We start from the raw sequence: 14,912 nt of genomic DNA, 5'->3' as shown, positions 1-14,912 counted from the left end.
CTTCCGTTTTTAGTTGCATTATTTCTGCTTTGTCCTATAAATGCATGTATTATTTTTTCACCCTTCCTCTTCTTTTTCTTCTAGATCTGGTAACTAGATTAGTGCTCACCGTCAACCCTTTTGCTGAAGTTTTCCCAGTGATTTCTTGGTTGAACAAAGCTGTCCTCTAGAACCGAGATCCCCATCCCTTGGGCCGAGGACTGGTATGTCCCATGGCCTGTGAGAGACCCGGGTGGCATGGCAGGAGGTGAGCGGCAGGCAAGCAAGCAAAGCTTCATCTGTATTTACAGCCGCTCCCCATCATGCACTTCACCTCATAAGCTCCGCCTCCTGTCAGACCAGCAGCAGCATTAGATTCTCATAGGAGCACGAACCCTACTGTAAACGGCCCATGCGAGGGATGTAGGTTGCGGCTCCTTATGAGAATCTAATGCCTGATGATCTGAGGTGGAGCTGAAGCGGTGATGCTAGTGCTGGGGAGCATCTGCAAATACACATTCTCATTAGCGGAGAGGTTTGGCTGCACAATAAATGTAATGCACTTGAGTCATCCCCAAACCATCTACTCCCCATCTGTGGAAAAATTGTCTTCCATGAAACCAGTCCCTGGTGCCAAAAAAGGCTGGGGACCGCCACGCCAAAAGATTGCTCTAGAAGAGCTGATGTGCGCAGCATTGCCTACATTCTTACATGTTTCAAACTATTTTTCTTTAGCCGTGCTACTTAAAGAAGGAGAGCCTGGCTGGATATAAGATCCTTGGTTCATACTTTAATTACTGATTTAAGGACCGTTTTTCCATCCTCAGAGGCTTGATTGAGAACATTCAATTCACGTAGCACTGGTGTGTTGTGGTTTTCTTCGCTTTATGGTTTATTTTGCTGAGGGCATTTTCTTAAGATGATACATTTTTTATTCTTTTAAATAAAATAGTGGAGACCAACTCCCCCCCACACCCTCTAAGGCACATAGTGCCCGTGACAGAGCCAGGGACTGCAGAAGGCTAAGGGGCAGGTTATTTTAGAGTCATTTTGTTGCAGATTTAGGCTGTGTTTATTTCATTGGATTTGGAGTGTTTACAAGACTCCCAGTTTAAGAGGATTCTTTTCTGTCAGTGTAACCAAGTATACTTTCTCTTTACGTTTTTGTTTTATTATTATTATTTGGGGGTGGGGGTGGGAGAGGTTGTGTGTCCTCCAATATTTGGGTTTTCTTTTTTTCTTGCAGGACCTATAATTTACCCCCTTTGTGCTTCCTCCTTCTTTTACCACCCAATTTCCAAAGGGTGTTTTCCCTTCCTTGGTCTCCTTTTCTGCCCGAAGCAATGCCTTTCAAAGACTTCTCAATCCCATCCTCACTGCCAGTGCTGTGATTAACCCTGACTCCTTAGGTTACTTTGTACTTCAGGTTGATGTTCTTTCCAGCAATGGCTTCAGATCAATCTGAAACTCCGTCATCTCTCCCCTCTTCTCTTTTCCACCCTGTTTGCCCAGGGCTTGTGGCCAAAGCATGACATCCAGCTCTGTTGGGATTTGGTATTAACTAACTGTTGTTTACTTACAGGTGATCTGAAGGTTGTATAATTCTAGTTATAGTGATGTGTGGGTTTTGTGTAGTTTTACTTATTCTTCTTGCTGATCTGTAGTGTTTTGTGGGTAGTTCATTGCGTTAATCTAGGCCACTTCTTTCTAGACGGTAATTGGGCACAACTACAAAATAAGTGTTTTCTGCAGGACTGTCGTCATCCTAGAGATATAGAAGGATCTGAGGGAGAGAAAGCTGGTGCATTCTTGGCATGTGTGAAAACCACTCAAAGACTAATTTATCAAGGGCGTAGATTTATCTAGGACATAAATAAACTTTCAGGTCAAAAAAAAAAAAACACATCCAAGCATTTAATTTGAAGACTCTAATAGCATTCAAGTTTGTTTTTATTCTGAGCGTCAGGGGATGTAAAATAAAAGTATCCTATTAAGCATTGCCTATTATTATTAAAATGCTTTAAAATTAGGCATTCACCTAGAATCTTATAAGTAGTAACAATTTTATCACACTGTTCCTACACCTGACAGATGAAGGACCCAGACTCGGGGAGACTCACTCACATGCTCTCCTGGTTACAGAGTTGATTTCAGTGGAGCCAGGAGTGAAACATAAGTCCCCTGATTGAGGGGACAGTGCCATCTCCACCACCAGCCGTGTTGAGTCATACAAGTTGTCACGCATTGGATCTTCTTTCCAATTGTTTGTCGTTCGATCACTTTCATAACCTAAGGCCACTCCTTAACACCAAATTGCTAGGGGAAAATGCTTTTTGGAGTTATATTTTTCATTGATTTGCTCCATAAAAACAATGTAAGCTGCTCGTCCAGAGAAGTAGGCAACATTTTCCCCACTAATGATTCACCCTCGTCTCTCTTTTCACAGAGGACAGTTATGGGATGGATGGGAAGGTTAATGTGCCCAGTCTCACTGCAGACATCAACCGGCAAGGCCTGGAGGAGCTCTACAGTGTGAACGAAAGCATCTATGAGTACAGACAGAACTACAGACTTAGTCTGGTTGACTGGACTAATTACTTGAAGGATGTAGATAGAGTATTTGCACTGCTGAACAGTCACGATGAGCAAAATAAAACGAGTAAGACTAAGCCTGCTCAAAGTGATGGGTTCTTGCTTATCTCTGCTGAGCTCCCCGGGCCAGCGGAGATGGCTTCTGCTGAGTCAGATGAAGACCCGCGTCGTGTGGTTGGAGCAGCACCTCATTTGACCTTGCCGGCCGACCTTCGAACCCTGCCTCTGAACCGACGACCAACACTAAGTCCAGAGAGTAAACTTGAATGGAATAATGACATTCCGGAAGTGAATCGTTTGAATTCTGAACACTGGAGAAATGGTGGAACTGAAAAATGGCTGGGGCACGGAGAGAGCAATCGCGTTGACACCGATCTCAGTGGCAACGGCATGACGGAGCTGGTGCTCGAGCCCAGCCCCAGGCTGCAGGCCATGAGCAGGCGTCAGAAAGAACTCCCCCGGGATGGCGGATTAGGAGATGTTTTTGAAGACCAGCTGTACCTTCCCGTGCGTGCTGATAGAACCTCTGTTCATCAGATGCTCAGCATGTCCACGGCGGGGCAGGCTGTGGATCCCGGCGCGGTGGAGAGGGTGCGGCCCCAAGTGGAGGGTCACAAGGAGAGCCTGCAGCATCTAGAAGGCAGTGCCTCCTCCCCGCTCTCCTCTGATTAGATCACATTGTTCCCTTACCCCAAACACAGTATTTCTTTTTAACTTTTTTTTATTTGTAAACTAATCAAGGCAATCATAGCCACCAACATCCCAAGCTACCCTGGGTACCTTTGTGCAGTAGACGTTAGCGTGCAGGTCAGCAAGCAGCGTGCTCACTGACCCTCATTGTTGTTATAATTCATTTGCCAAGAGTGGGAAGAAAGGCTGGGGATTTTTTGGTTGGTTTTTTTTTTTTTTTTTTTTTCTTTTTACTAAAACAGTATTACCTTTTGAGCATTGTAAGGACGAGTATATAAATATTATCCAATCAAGATGGATAGAATTGTGCCTTCCTAAGTTTCTAAAACGTGACTCACTCCAGTGAATCTTTCAGCCCGCTTCCACGGCCTGCATAAGGAAGTTTTGATTCATTTTTAACCACTGGAATTTTTCAGTGCCATCAGTCTTAGTTCAGTGATTTTGCACTTTGAGATTAGAATGCCAGTCTAATTGGTTAGTCTTAGTTTTTATTTTTACAAGCTTAACAGTCCTACTGTTGCTGTCAGTGTAACAAAGTAAAATAGACACCCCCCACCCACCCAAGGATGACACACAGTATGGATCACATATTGTTTAACATATGCTTTTGCCATGAAATATTGCATGTGTTTTACCTCGACTTGCTAAAACTGATTAGCAGAAAGACATGGCCAATGATGTTGGTGGTAAAAATAAATAAATAAGCAAAACAAAGATTGCCTGCTTTCTCTGTGCCTAGCCTCAAGGTGTTCATCAGATGTTTTAGGATTGCTAAATTGTAGTTATTTTCTTGACAGGAGAAAAAGAACTGAAGACCTTTAAGTTTCATCTTTATTTTGTTTTCTTGGCCTGGGTCATAACCTTAAATGTTGACAAAAATATATTTAGTTTTGAATTTACACAAGGAATTTTTTTCAATACAATAAAATCATGAATGTTCCATAATTTAAATATGCCATAAGGGAGATTAATTTCTTAACATTGTGTTATATGATTATTTTTAAGGCCTTCATCAATTTCTGGGTTTTTTTTAAAAGACATAGTTCAAAATTACTTTTGAAAATGTATTCTTGAAAACATCGTTGTTTTGTATTAGGTTTCCAAATACCATCTAAAGGATTACCTCACTGAGAGTCATCAGGACCTATTCAGCTTCCCAAGAAGGTTTTTTTGGTTTAGCTTAACAGTGGTTTTCTTTTTATTTTTAGATAATTCAATTGCTTAGATAAATTGTTTTCTTCAAGTGTTTAAGGCAAACTCTTTTAAAGAAAATTTAATATGTTAGAGTTGAATCTTTGGTAACTTTAAGTCTTTATCATAGACTCTGTACATATGTTAAAATTAACTAGCTGCCTCTCAGATATGTGTGTCATCGGTTGGGTGACAGAATAAACATATTTATGGTCATGAATGATGTGCTTTGTAAAAAGATTTCAAGTTATTAGGAAGCATACCGTGTTTTTTTAATCTTGTATAATATCCTGTGATACTTTTATAGAACAACTCTGGCTTCAGGAAAGTCTAGAAGCAATATTCTTGAAATAAAAGGTGTTTAAACTTTACTTGTTTCAGATAAATGAACTTGGGGTACAGCCGTGCTTTGCAAGTAAAATCCTGGCCTCAACTTACATAACTGAATACTAGCCATTCTTATAAAATTGACCCAAAGTCAGTGCACTGTAGAACACTCTCAGCTTCGTAATTTCAACGTGGATTTACCATATTGCTGTTGGGAAGTGGGAGAGGTGGCACTAAGGTGGCTTCCTGGGCATGGAACTTGGGCAGTCACAAAGGGCCTTCACTGGCTTAATGTTCTGTTGTCACCACCTTGAAATCCTTAATAATTTTTGAACAAGAGGCCCCACATTTCCATTTTCCACTGGGCTCTGCAAATTATGTAGCTGGTCCGGGGCAATGCAAATGGGTCTTTCCAAAAGCAAGGGACAGACCCACCAAAGGCAGATTGGGTTCTTATGGGACCGTGAACTTTGGTAGAAACCTAACCACCCTCCAAGACCTCAAGTTTTCTGATGGACAAACTCCACATGCTTCCTTCTGTTTGTTTTAGATCTCCTGAGGAGATTTAGCCTCCAGGTAGAGGGGTTAAGAATCTATGAAATGTCCAGAGATCAGAAGGCTGAAAATAAGAAAACAGAAAGGCAAAGGAGCAGGGAACCTGCCAGTTCCATGCTTGGATAATTGAGGAAACCCAAGTTTCAGTTTCATTAAGAGAATGGAGTCCGAGATAACAGTGCTGTCCAAAGTCATGTCTTGGTGCCCTGCTCCTTGTTCTTTCTGTAAAATGTGCCAAATGTTGCCATCTTGGAGGAAGTTCCATTTTAGTTCAATTCCATAACTGAGTAGTGACCTACCGATTATGTAGAGAGGGCACAAGAGAGACTGTGTACCTTGCGAGGGCTGTATTTCACAGACTGCATTTCAAATCTTTTTCTTTTTCTTTTTCTTTTTTTCTATTTTCTTTCTTTTTGTTGCCATGGCTAGAGTGCCGTAGCGACAGCCTAGTCCACAGCAACCTCAAACTCCTGGGCTCAAGCGATCCTCCTGCCTCAGCCTCCCAAGTAGCTGCATGCGCCACCATGCCCGGCTAATTTTTTCTATATATATATATATTAGTTGGCCAATTAATTTCTTTCTATTTATAGTAGAGACAGAGTCTCGCTCTTGCTCAGGCTGGTTTCAAACTCCTGACCTCGAGCAATCCGCCCGCATCGGCCTCCCAGAGTGCTAGGATTCGCATTTCAAATCTGGAAGGGCCCTTGGCGCTGGCCAACTGGCCTTGCTTGACCTGGGAGGAAGCTGACGCCCAGAAGGGCTGAGCTGACCTCTGCACTGCCCATTCCCCATTCTCCACAGATTTGGAAGAGGAAGAGATTTAGCAGAGGCAAGGGCCAGCCCTCTGCACTTTCTCCATTTATACACACGCATGCCCATGCACGCACACGAGCACACACCAGCTCAGGGAAGAGAGAGGCCATTGTGGGACTCCAGCCAGCAAACAGCAGTGGAAAGAACAATGACCATGAAATGGGGGGAGACCCAAGTTGACTTCAAAGTTGAATTTTTACTATTAGTGTGAGCTTGGAAAAGTCACAGAGGTTTGGGTCAAGGATAGCAAACATATATAGCATGTGTGTGCGTGTGTATGTGTGTTTGTGTGTGTGTGTTTTCCCAGAACGTCCCCAGGGAAGACATTGCTAATCCAGCAGGTCACTTTTCCATTAAGCTAGAGCGTTTGTGGCCTTAGAACCCTTCTCAGCGCGGCTGACTACTTCTCCAGCCAGCTATGCTGTTGAGTTGGTGTTTGAGACAAAAACCAACTTGCCATACCAACACTAGATCGTTTCTCAGACCCCTCCTGGCCTTAAAAAAAAAAAAAAATCAAGCAAACAAACCTATGATCACCAGCATCAGCAGTGTTTTGGGGTTCAGAGAGAAGGAATGAATACTCAACACCCCTATTCCTTGCCAAACATATCTAAATATTTTGGCTTTTTTTAAAAAAAAAAAAGAATTTTAAATGTTTATTTTTCAGGGCTTGTTTAAGATCCTCGATTTCCTAAATGAGTCCGATTCTGCTTGGTATTTCTGGAATTTATTCTAATATGAAACAAAGATCTTCAGTTGATAATTGAAACACGTAGGGCAATTAACACCTCAATATGCTCCACCAATCGGGCCTGAGGATGTCTCCCAGAAGCTGCTGTACAAACCGCCATGGTCCCCTAATCCCCTTTCCCTCCCACCCCTGCCTCTCCCAACTCCCAACACAGCCCACACTCGCGCCGGGTAAGTCTTTCCTGGCCTTGCTCAGACCTCAGCCTCTTCCTCGCAAGTCTTCGGTGCTTTTCAACACCCTCCATGTTACGGACTCTGAGCCACAAGAAGCTCTAGCACTTCCTCCCTCACCTGGTGTCCTCCACCTCACCTGTCCCCCAGCTTCCCCTGTCAGGGCCACCTTCCCAGGCCTGAGTTTTCCTCTAACTTCCCATCTACCCTCCTGTTTATAATATCTCCTCTCAACCTGGAGAGATCTCATCCACCCTTCAATTTCCATATCAGTTCAAATTTTACCTTTCTCCCCCCCCCCCTTGCAAACTTTCCTGGACTCCCCCATTCCTGGACATAATAGCTCTCCCAGTTGGAGCTCTCCCCTACATAAGAAAACGCTGGTGTTGGACCAAGTCTGCAGCCAATGGAGGGCCATGCTCACAGTCTCGCTCCCCCACCCCCACCCCACCCCCGTTTCTGGCCAGGAGACTTACCCAAATGTTACAGTAGTTCATGTTGGTTGGTCTAGTTAACTCGCCTTTCTCTCAGCGTGCTGCTGACGCGGAGGACTTGGCCGGCGCAGTACCTGACAGCTCTATGAAGTCAGTAGAGAGAATGACTTCCAAATACGGGATGTTCCTGTTGAATTCAGGGGCCTGACCTCTCAAGTCAGGGAAAGCACTACAGGAAGCCGCACGTGTTTGGGTCTTTTGTGCTGGGCACTGCCTCACTTTTCAATTGGCAAATGGACACAGCGAGCAAAGGTGTGTCTGAACTTTCCAGCCCCCACACTCAGGGGCCTCCCAGGACCCTGGGGTCTAGAACCCCACATCCTCCCAGGATTCCTTGCTTCCCCCAAGTTCCTCCACCTCCCAGCCCCAACAAGGCAAGTGACTCAGAGCTAGGACAGAACTGACCCAACCTCCACTACGTTTCAGCAGAAGAGAGGTCACTGCCACACTAACCTGTTTCCAGAGCCTAAGAGCCCCTACCTGCTCAAGCCCAAAACCCAGAAGACCTGAGACTGGCACAGCATGTGTTTTCCATAATGGCCGCTAGGTGTCACTCTAGTGCAGCTAAAGACAGCTTTGCTCGGAGCCAGGGCCTGCCCCCGCGCCCCAGCCCGCAAAGCGTCCACACCTGGGTTTCTAAAGTCGCAGCGCCCCTCTGAGGGCTACCGTTTTGACAAGAACACATCTGGAGCAACTTGATCCATGGCAGGCTCGCTCTTTCTCAGTGCCTAGGATCTTAGCCATTCCAGCAGGCGAAAGAACAGCTTTTGCTTTCTACTGCTAAATTGGAACTGCACCAAACTTTGATGTTTAAATTGAAAAGTGAGCACTGAATATCGATCTCCTTGCTTTCCGATGTCTTTGTTCAATTAAAAATGTTTTTTTGGCTCTCACATGCTGAAGCCACAGAGACTCTCTGCCCAGCTGGCAGTTTTTAAAAGAGAGAAATTGGGTGCTTCTTTTTTTAATTTTTTAAAAACTTTTTAATTATTATGGGTACATAGAAGGAATTCAGAAGACTGTCAGGGAACTGGATGCTTTTTAACAGCTCTTAAAACACTGAGGTTGTACCAAGTCTGGGCCTAAAGCAAGGAAGACAAGTGACCACGTTCATCACCTTTCCCCTTCCTCATTTCTTAAATATTTCCTAACGTGTCTATTTCAAAAATCCCAATATCATAACTGTTTCTGCCTATACCCTGCAAGTGTGAGAAATTTAGGAAATTTGAGCAAAAGGAGATATCCTTTTGCCTACGTTATACACGCATAATTGAGGAGAAGCTGGTGGATTTGGGCAGGGGTTACTATTTGCTCTTTGCATAAAGAGCTCCCTTAATGAATGCACAAAGCCTTGGGGGGGGGGGATAAAGGTTTGCCCAGAAGTCAGCACAGACAAATACCCCCCCAATAACTCACATATCTGAGGCCACTCCAACCCTGTTCTTCCGGTGTGCAGTGGGGTGACAGAGAGAAGCAGAAATCAATCGCCTTGCTTCCCACCTATTGAGTGCTCAAGACAGGATTCTAAATATAACCACGTTGTGCTTCAGGCCGTGAGTCATGCTGTTATATTTCCACGACTCCTTTACTTCCTTCTGCCTCTCACCCCAAGTTTTAGATGCCAGTGTGTTTAGAAAACTCTGCTGTTGGTCAAGAGAGACCTCCAAATCCAGTGCTTTTCTCCCTAGGTGGAATCTGAGCACAAGTACTCTTTTTTTTTCTGTCTTTTTTTTTTTTTTCCTTGAGACAGGCTCTCCCTCTGATGCCCAGGCTAGAGTCCAGTGGTGTCATCATAGCTCAATGCAACCTCAAACTCCTGGGCTCAAGGGATCCTCCTGCCTCAGCCTCCCCAGTAGCTGGGACTACACGCACATGCCACCATGCCCAGCTAATTTTTCTATATTTTATAGAAACGGGGTCTCACTCTTGCTCAGACTAGTCTCAAACTCCTGGCTCCAAGCAATCCTCCTGCTTTGCCCTCCCAAAGCGGTAGGATTACGGGCAAGATCCACTGTGCTGGCCTGAGCACAATTTCTTGCTCTTGTCTCACAGCACTGGCTTCTGGGCCCCTTAGCAACATGTGACTAGTTTGCTATTCAGTAGAGATGGGAGGAAGGGGGCTTTTCACTGTTTTGCTTGATATTTTGTTTTGTTTGATATTCACTCCTCTGGAAATCATTCTTTTTTTATCCTTAAAACATTCCCTTTATTAACCAGCACTTAAAATAATGATTTGGACTCTTTTGGAAATCATTCTTAACCTAGCGCAGTCAACTATGTGACAAAGAATAATACCCACCAGGCTGGGCGTGGTGGCTCACACCTGTAATCCTAGCACTCTGAGAGGGCCGAGGTGGGCGGATCGCTCAAGGTCAGGAGTTCAAAACCAGCCTGAGCAAGAGCCAGACCCCGTCTCTACTTAAAAACACAATAGAAAGAAATTAATTGGCCAGCTAAAAATATATAGAAAAACTTAGCCAGGCATGAAGATGCATGCTTGTAGTCCTAGCTACTCAGGAGGCTGAGGCAGGATTGCTTGAACCCAGGAGTTTGAGGTTTGCTGTGAGCTAGGCTGACTCCATGGCATTCTAGCCCAGGCAACAGAGTGAGACTCTGTCTCAAAAAAAAAAAAAAAAGGAATAATAACCACCAAATGCTCACCATTTGCTCCTCGATATTTTCAGGACCCCAGGCAGAGCCATGAGACTACTTTGGGCCAATGAAATGGGAACAGAAGTAACATGTGTCACTTCCAAGCTGAGAAAAAGAAAAGTCTTTTAGCTATTCTCTGGGATCTTCCTTTACTTGCCAAAGCAATGAAGGCCAACCCTAGAAGTTCCAAACCGTACAGCTTCAAGATAGTAGAGCCTCTGCCTGCCTGGATCCCCGAGGGACCATGTGGAACAGACCCATAATAGACACGTACTCTGAATGAGAAATAAACCTGAGTGCGCTACGAAGGCACTGAGATTTGGGGGGTAGCATGTTATAATATCTAAGCATGAGTTAACAAACCATATTCGAGGCATACAGCTCTGCATTCTGAAAGTCTATTTTGAATTTAAATGGATAAGTAATGAACTTCTTTGGTGACTCCACAAAACACATTCTGCTTCCAGACAAAGTTATCAGTTAGATAAGGAGTTAATTGTGTAGAAGAGGTGGCCAGTCCCACGGGCCTTGTTGCTTCATCTCTCCAAACAAGAAAAATCTAGAGACAAACTAATTTCAATCCAACACACTTTATTCATTTTTTAAAATTTTTTTTTCATAATTTTCAATGATCAAGTATTCAAGATGTTGTAAACCAAGATTTATTAGTACATCGACAATAGATTTCATGAAACACAAGGAAGTTATACATCTTTTAAATTACCCTAAGAGGTCTTCAAATAAATATTCATTTTAAAAATCACAAAATCAAATTCCTTTATGCAACAACAAAAAACAACCTTTCATCACAAGCACACCTCTGCACACAAAAATACACACGCACTAAAACACACACTCCACTAAGATCCTAATGCCAATTTATTTGACACAGTATTACATTTCCTTAAACAAAAGAGTTGGAGGCTGACCTGCCTGCTTCGTGCTTCTAACTTAACATTTGGGGGTTTTGGTAGAGGTATGTATTTTAAGAAAAATGCCCACTATTTGGTACTAGTCTTAGCAATGACTAATTACCAATTACCAATGGTACCAGTCTTACCAATTATTCTTATTTTTCATTTCTAAGTACACACTTTATACCTCTTTTGTTCGCCCCTTTGGTTTACTATGTCCCTGCAATTACTTGCATTTTCAATAATATTGTCTCCTTCAATTTTAACATGTAATGGTAGAATACCAAAAAAGACAACACCTTCAAAACCCCGATGTTAAAAAACACCATTATATGGGTGCAAGCTTTTTGGAGAAGAAATAAGAAAAGATTATCTGAAATTTTTTTTATCTCTCTCTGAAATTATTTTTAGCATGTGATTATTCTTGCTAAATAAATATCAAAAGCGTTGAGTTTTCCATAGAAAAGTATTCCCCCTCACACTCTTCATTTTTGCAGCATAGAGTTCATGGATTAACTGTTGAAATGAGAGTAACGGGTGCTTGTTTTCTGGGAAATTCTCCAGATTTCCAAACGCAAAGCACATGCAGCCCCTTATTAGTAAAATACTGTAAATTCAGTGGCGCTCTTTAGTGGTGAACATGCATCATTAAATACTTTTAGCACCAAGGCATTTTTTTTTGTTGTTGTTGCAAAAGCAAACACCTAGGAGGGTGATTGTCTTAGTTAACCCTTCCTAGGCCTGAGTAAAAATGAAGTGCCTAAAATAAAACCGCTTCAAACATACACAGGTCTGATTCTAATGCAACAAGAAGTCTGGGACAGATACAGCCAGCAGCATCCTGGAAGAGGAAGAAGAGAGAAGACAGAAAAGATAAAGTGCACAAGGCAACTAGCTTCGCCCGCCATTAGCCAATGGCATTCCCTTACTATGGAAGAGGAAACACAAATACGTGTCAAGGCTACCTACGAGTCTGTATAGCAGAGAACTAGCAGACCTGCAGTCTAGGCAATGATGGGATTATACAGTATTTTGGTATCTATCTGCTACTTAGAATAATCAGTATGCACCTATATATCAGTAGTTATATTCGAGTTCTGTTCTGTCTGTGATGTCTTAAGTACGCACGCAATCATAAAACATAATTGGCTACCACCCTAGGCTTGGGCTTTCCTCCTGCTCCTGGGTGCCTTGGAGAATTCCCAGATGTTTCAAGTTCATCCAAACTATGAAGCTTCTCTTTGGTTCACAGACGGTTTCTACAAAACAGGGTCCAAAAAGAAACTTTCAGGCTCCAAGTCCACCAAAAAATGCAAGCTGGAATTGTGGAGTGAAGAATTTTCTCGGTGGTTGGTGATGACGTAGGACCTCCATCACCTGCACTAGGCCCTATACCTGGTTACTCCCTTCTCTGAAAGCTGGCATTTCCAAGAGCACGCTGCAGTTTGTTGTCACAGCTACTAAAGGTCACAATTGGGGTCAGGAGTTTGGTATGTATTTTATATATGCTCATTTAAACTCCTTATCAGGAATCTTAAAACTGAGATTCACCAAAAAAAAAAAAAAAAAAAACCTCACGGACATGTTAATATTCTGAAAGAAAGAAAAATACACCTGAAATCCCCAAAGCTCAGATTCAACAAATCTGAACTATGTTTTAGCATAATATTTCATTTCTGAAACTCTGCTGGGACTTGATGTTAATACCCAAATTGGATTTGTTCTATATTAAATATGAACTATTAATAAATATTTGAGGTATGTTATGACAAACAATTTTTAATATAACACTTAGCTAAAGAAATGTAAATTTACCTTGAAAATCTAATTAAACATTAAATCTTGATGCTTCCTACTGATGTTTCCTATAGTTTTTTTCTGTTTACACACACAAAAAGTAACTTCTCTACTCCTCAGAAACAGCAATACATCAAAAAATGAAATGCTTTAACTTTACCATTGTATAGTCACATCTTGCCTTTGTCAATCAAAAACTACTGTTTGTATTATGTAGCATAAGCAGTGAATAATGGAGGCAGGGAAACTTATCTCTGAATCCTTATCTTTGCCATTCTGTACAATTCTAAACAAGTTACTTTACCTCTCTGAGCCATTGTTTCATATCTGTTTTAAAAAAAAAAAGGAATAAAATCTTTGCAAGGTTATTAAGAGGACTGAAATGAATGATGCTTAAGTGCTTGACAAAATGCTCTGCAAACAGTCAACACTCAACAAATGCTAATTAGTTTCCTCTCTGCTCCTCTATTCTCCTCATCCCCCATACCTTGATTCCGAATAACTTTTGATTAACTTTTGACTATTTTTAAGACTTAAATCTTAAAGGATTTAAGAATAAGGATTTCATGCTAATGAAAATAACCAAAAGAATGTGTTTCAACTACCCATCCCACCCTCTGGGAGTTTCTAAATTAACAAGACTGAACTCAAGGATATTATATTTGCATATTAAAGCCAAATAATATATTCATTTACAGAGTTTATAAAGGAACAAGAGGATCTTTTGCCTAAACAAGTAATTTGAAGCCTAATCTCATGGAAGGTGGTAATTAAAACTTCTAATAGGAGCTGTGACTATAAAGCAACATGACCTATTTGTTAATAAACATCTAAGACCTTATATATACAATGAAATGGTATCATCTAAAACTGTCACTTTAGCTGGCTATGAAATATTCCATGATGCTACCATAGCCCAAAGTATTTTGGGAACAACTCTTATTGGTACATATTCCAAAACTTTATTTTCTCACAATTTTTACTACTTAGTCTATATTCACCAACAACACATCAATAATATACCTGCTATTTAAAAGTAGCACATACTTGAGGAAGTACAATGTTAACATTGTGGTGCATGTTTTAGGCCAATTTGAGTTCTGGTCTAATCATCCCAAAGGATTTCATGGAGTGGCAGATTGGAATCAGGTAAAATGGCACCTGACAGATAACTGGTGCTCGGCCAATGGTTGCTGAAATGGATGACTGATCAAGGTAGAGACGAGCATGGGAGAGGCTCTCTAATTACCCCTGGCAAGTCTAATCATTTTAGCTATTAATTAAAAAAAGGAAAAAAAAAAGGCCAATCCCACCAGAATTCTCTCAATGCAGTATCCTAATGATCAGAGGAAAATCAAGAAAACACCAGCCCTCTCCAAACTACACATCTTTAGCTCCTTCACCAAAGAACACTTTCTCTTCTTAAAGATCAAAGATCTCCCATAGAGAGTAAAGGGGAACCCTGAGGCCCCAGAGCAGACACTGGGTTAATCAGCAAGGTTTTCTGACAACCTTCAGTACCCATGACATTGACCAAAGTCTAGCAGACACCAGTGCAATTACAGCCTTAGCTGAGCAAGATTGCTCACCTCCCCGAAAGCCAAGCCCAAGGCCCAAAGGGAAGTCCTTGTCACCTGAGACCACTAATTCTACCCATCGTAGACATTATTCAGTCTAATGGTGATAACCCTCTCCATAAATTGCACGCAACCAAGAGATCTAGTTGACCAATGTCCTTCCTAGGAAGAGAGAAAAACAGCCCTGTATCTAGGAATATTCACAGAATTCCAGTTGTGCAGCCAAGCGAGGATGGAGGGCAAAAGCCTGAATCACAAAACGCTCTGTCAATCACATTTGTTGCGTGGATGAGTGTAAACCAGAAGAGGAAGCCGTTTCCCAGATTAGCCCTACATAAGCACGGGCTCCTCGCCAGAAACAGTTCACAACCATATCTGTATTTGGACTTTGCGGTCCCTTGCAGCCAGAT

General features: G+C 42.2%; 1 protein-coding gene across 6 annotated transcripts in view; it reads left to right on the top strand.

Annotated features, from left to right (window-relative positions):
• Positions 1-10,358, top strand: part of SULF1 (sulfatase 1) — a 173,456-nt gene extending 163,098 nt beyond the window's left edge. For 3 of the 6 annotated variants that reach the window (XM_076005237.1, XM_076005238.1, XM_076005236.1), the window contains one exon: positions 10,247-10,358. In XM_076005237.1, coding sequence (XP_075861352.1) covers positions 10,247-10,343 — 97 coding nt within the window. In that variant the 3' untranslated portion in view covers positions 10,344-10,358. Of the gene's footprint in view, positions 1-2,425; positions 4,824-10,246 lie in introns of those variants that run through there. The other 3 variants (XM_076005241.1, XM_076005240.1, XM_076005239.1) reach the window with 1 other exon arrangement.
• The last annotated feature ends 4,554 nt before the right edge of the window (positions 10,359-14,912 follow it).

This window comes from Microcebus murinus, chromosome 7, assembly GCF_040939455.1.
Source record: "Microcebus murinus isolate Inina chromosome 7, M.murinus_Inina_mat1.0, whole genome shotgun sequence".
In the NCBI taxonomy this organism is placed as follows: Eukaryota; Metazoa; Chordata; class Mammalia; order Primates; family Cheirogaleidae; genus Microcebus; species Microcebus murinus.
The sequence above is the reverse complement of the archived record's forward strand: the minus strand, read 5'-3'. Positions and strand labels throughout refer to the sequence as shown.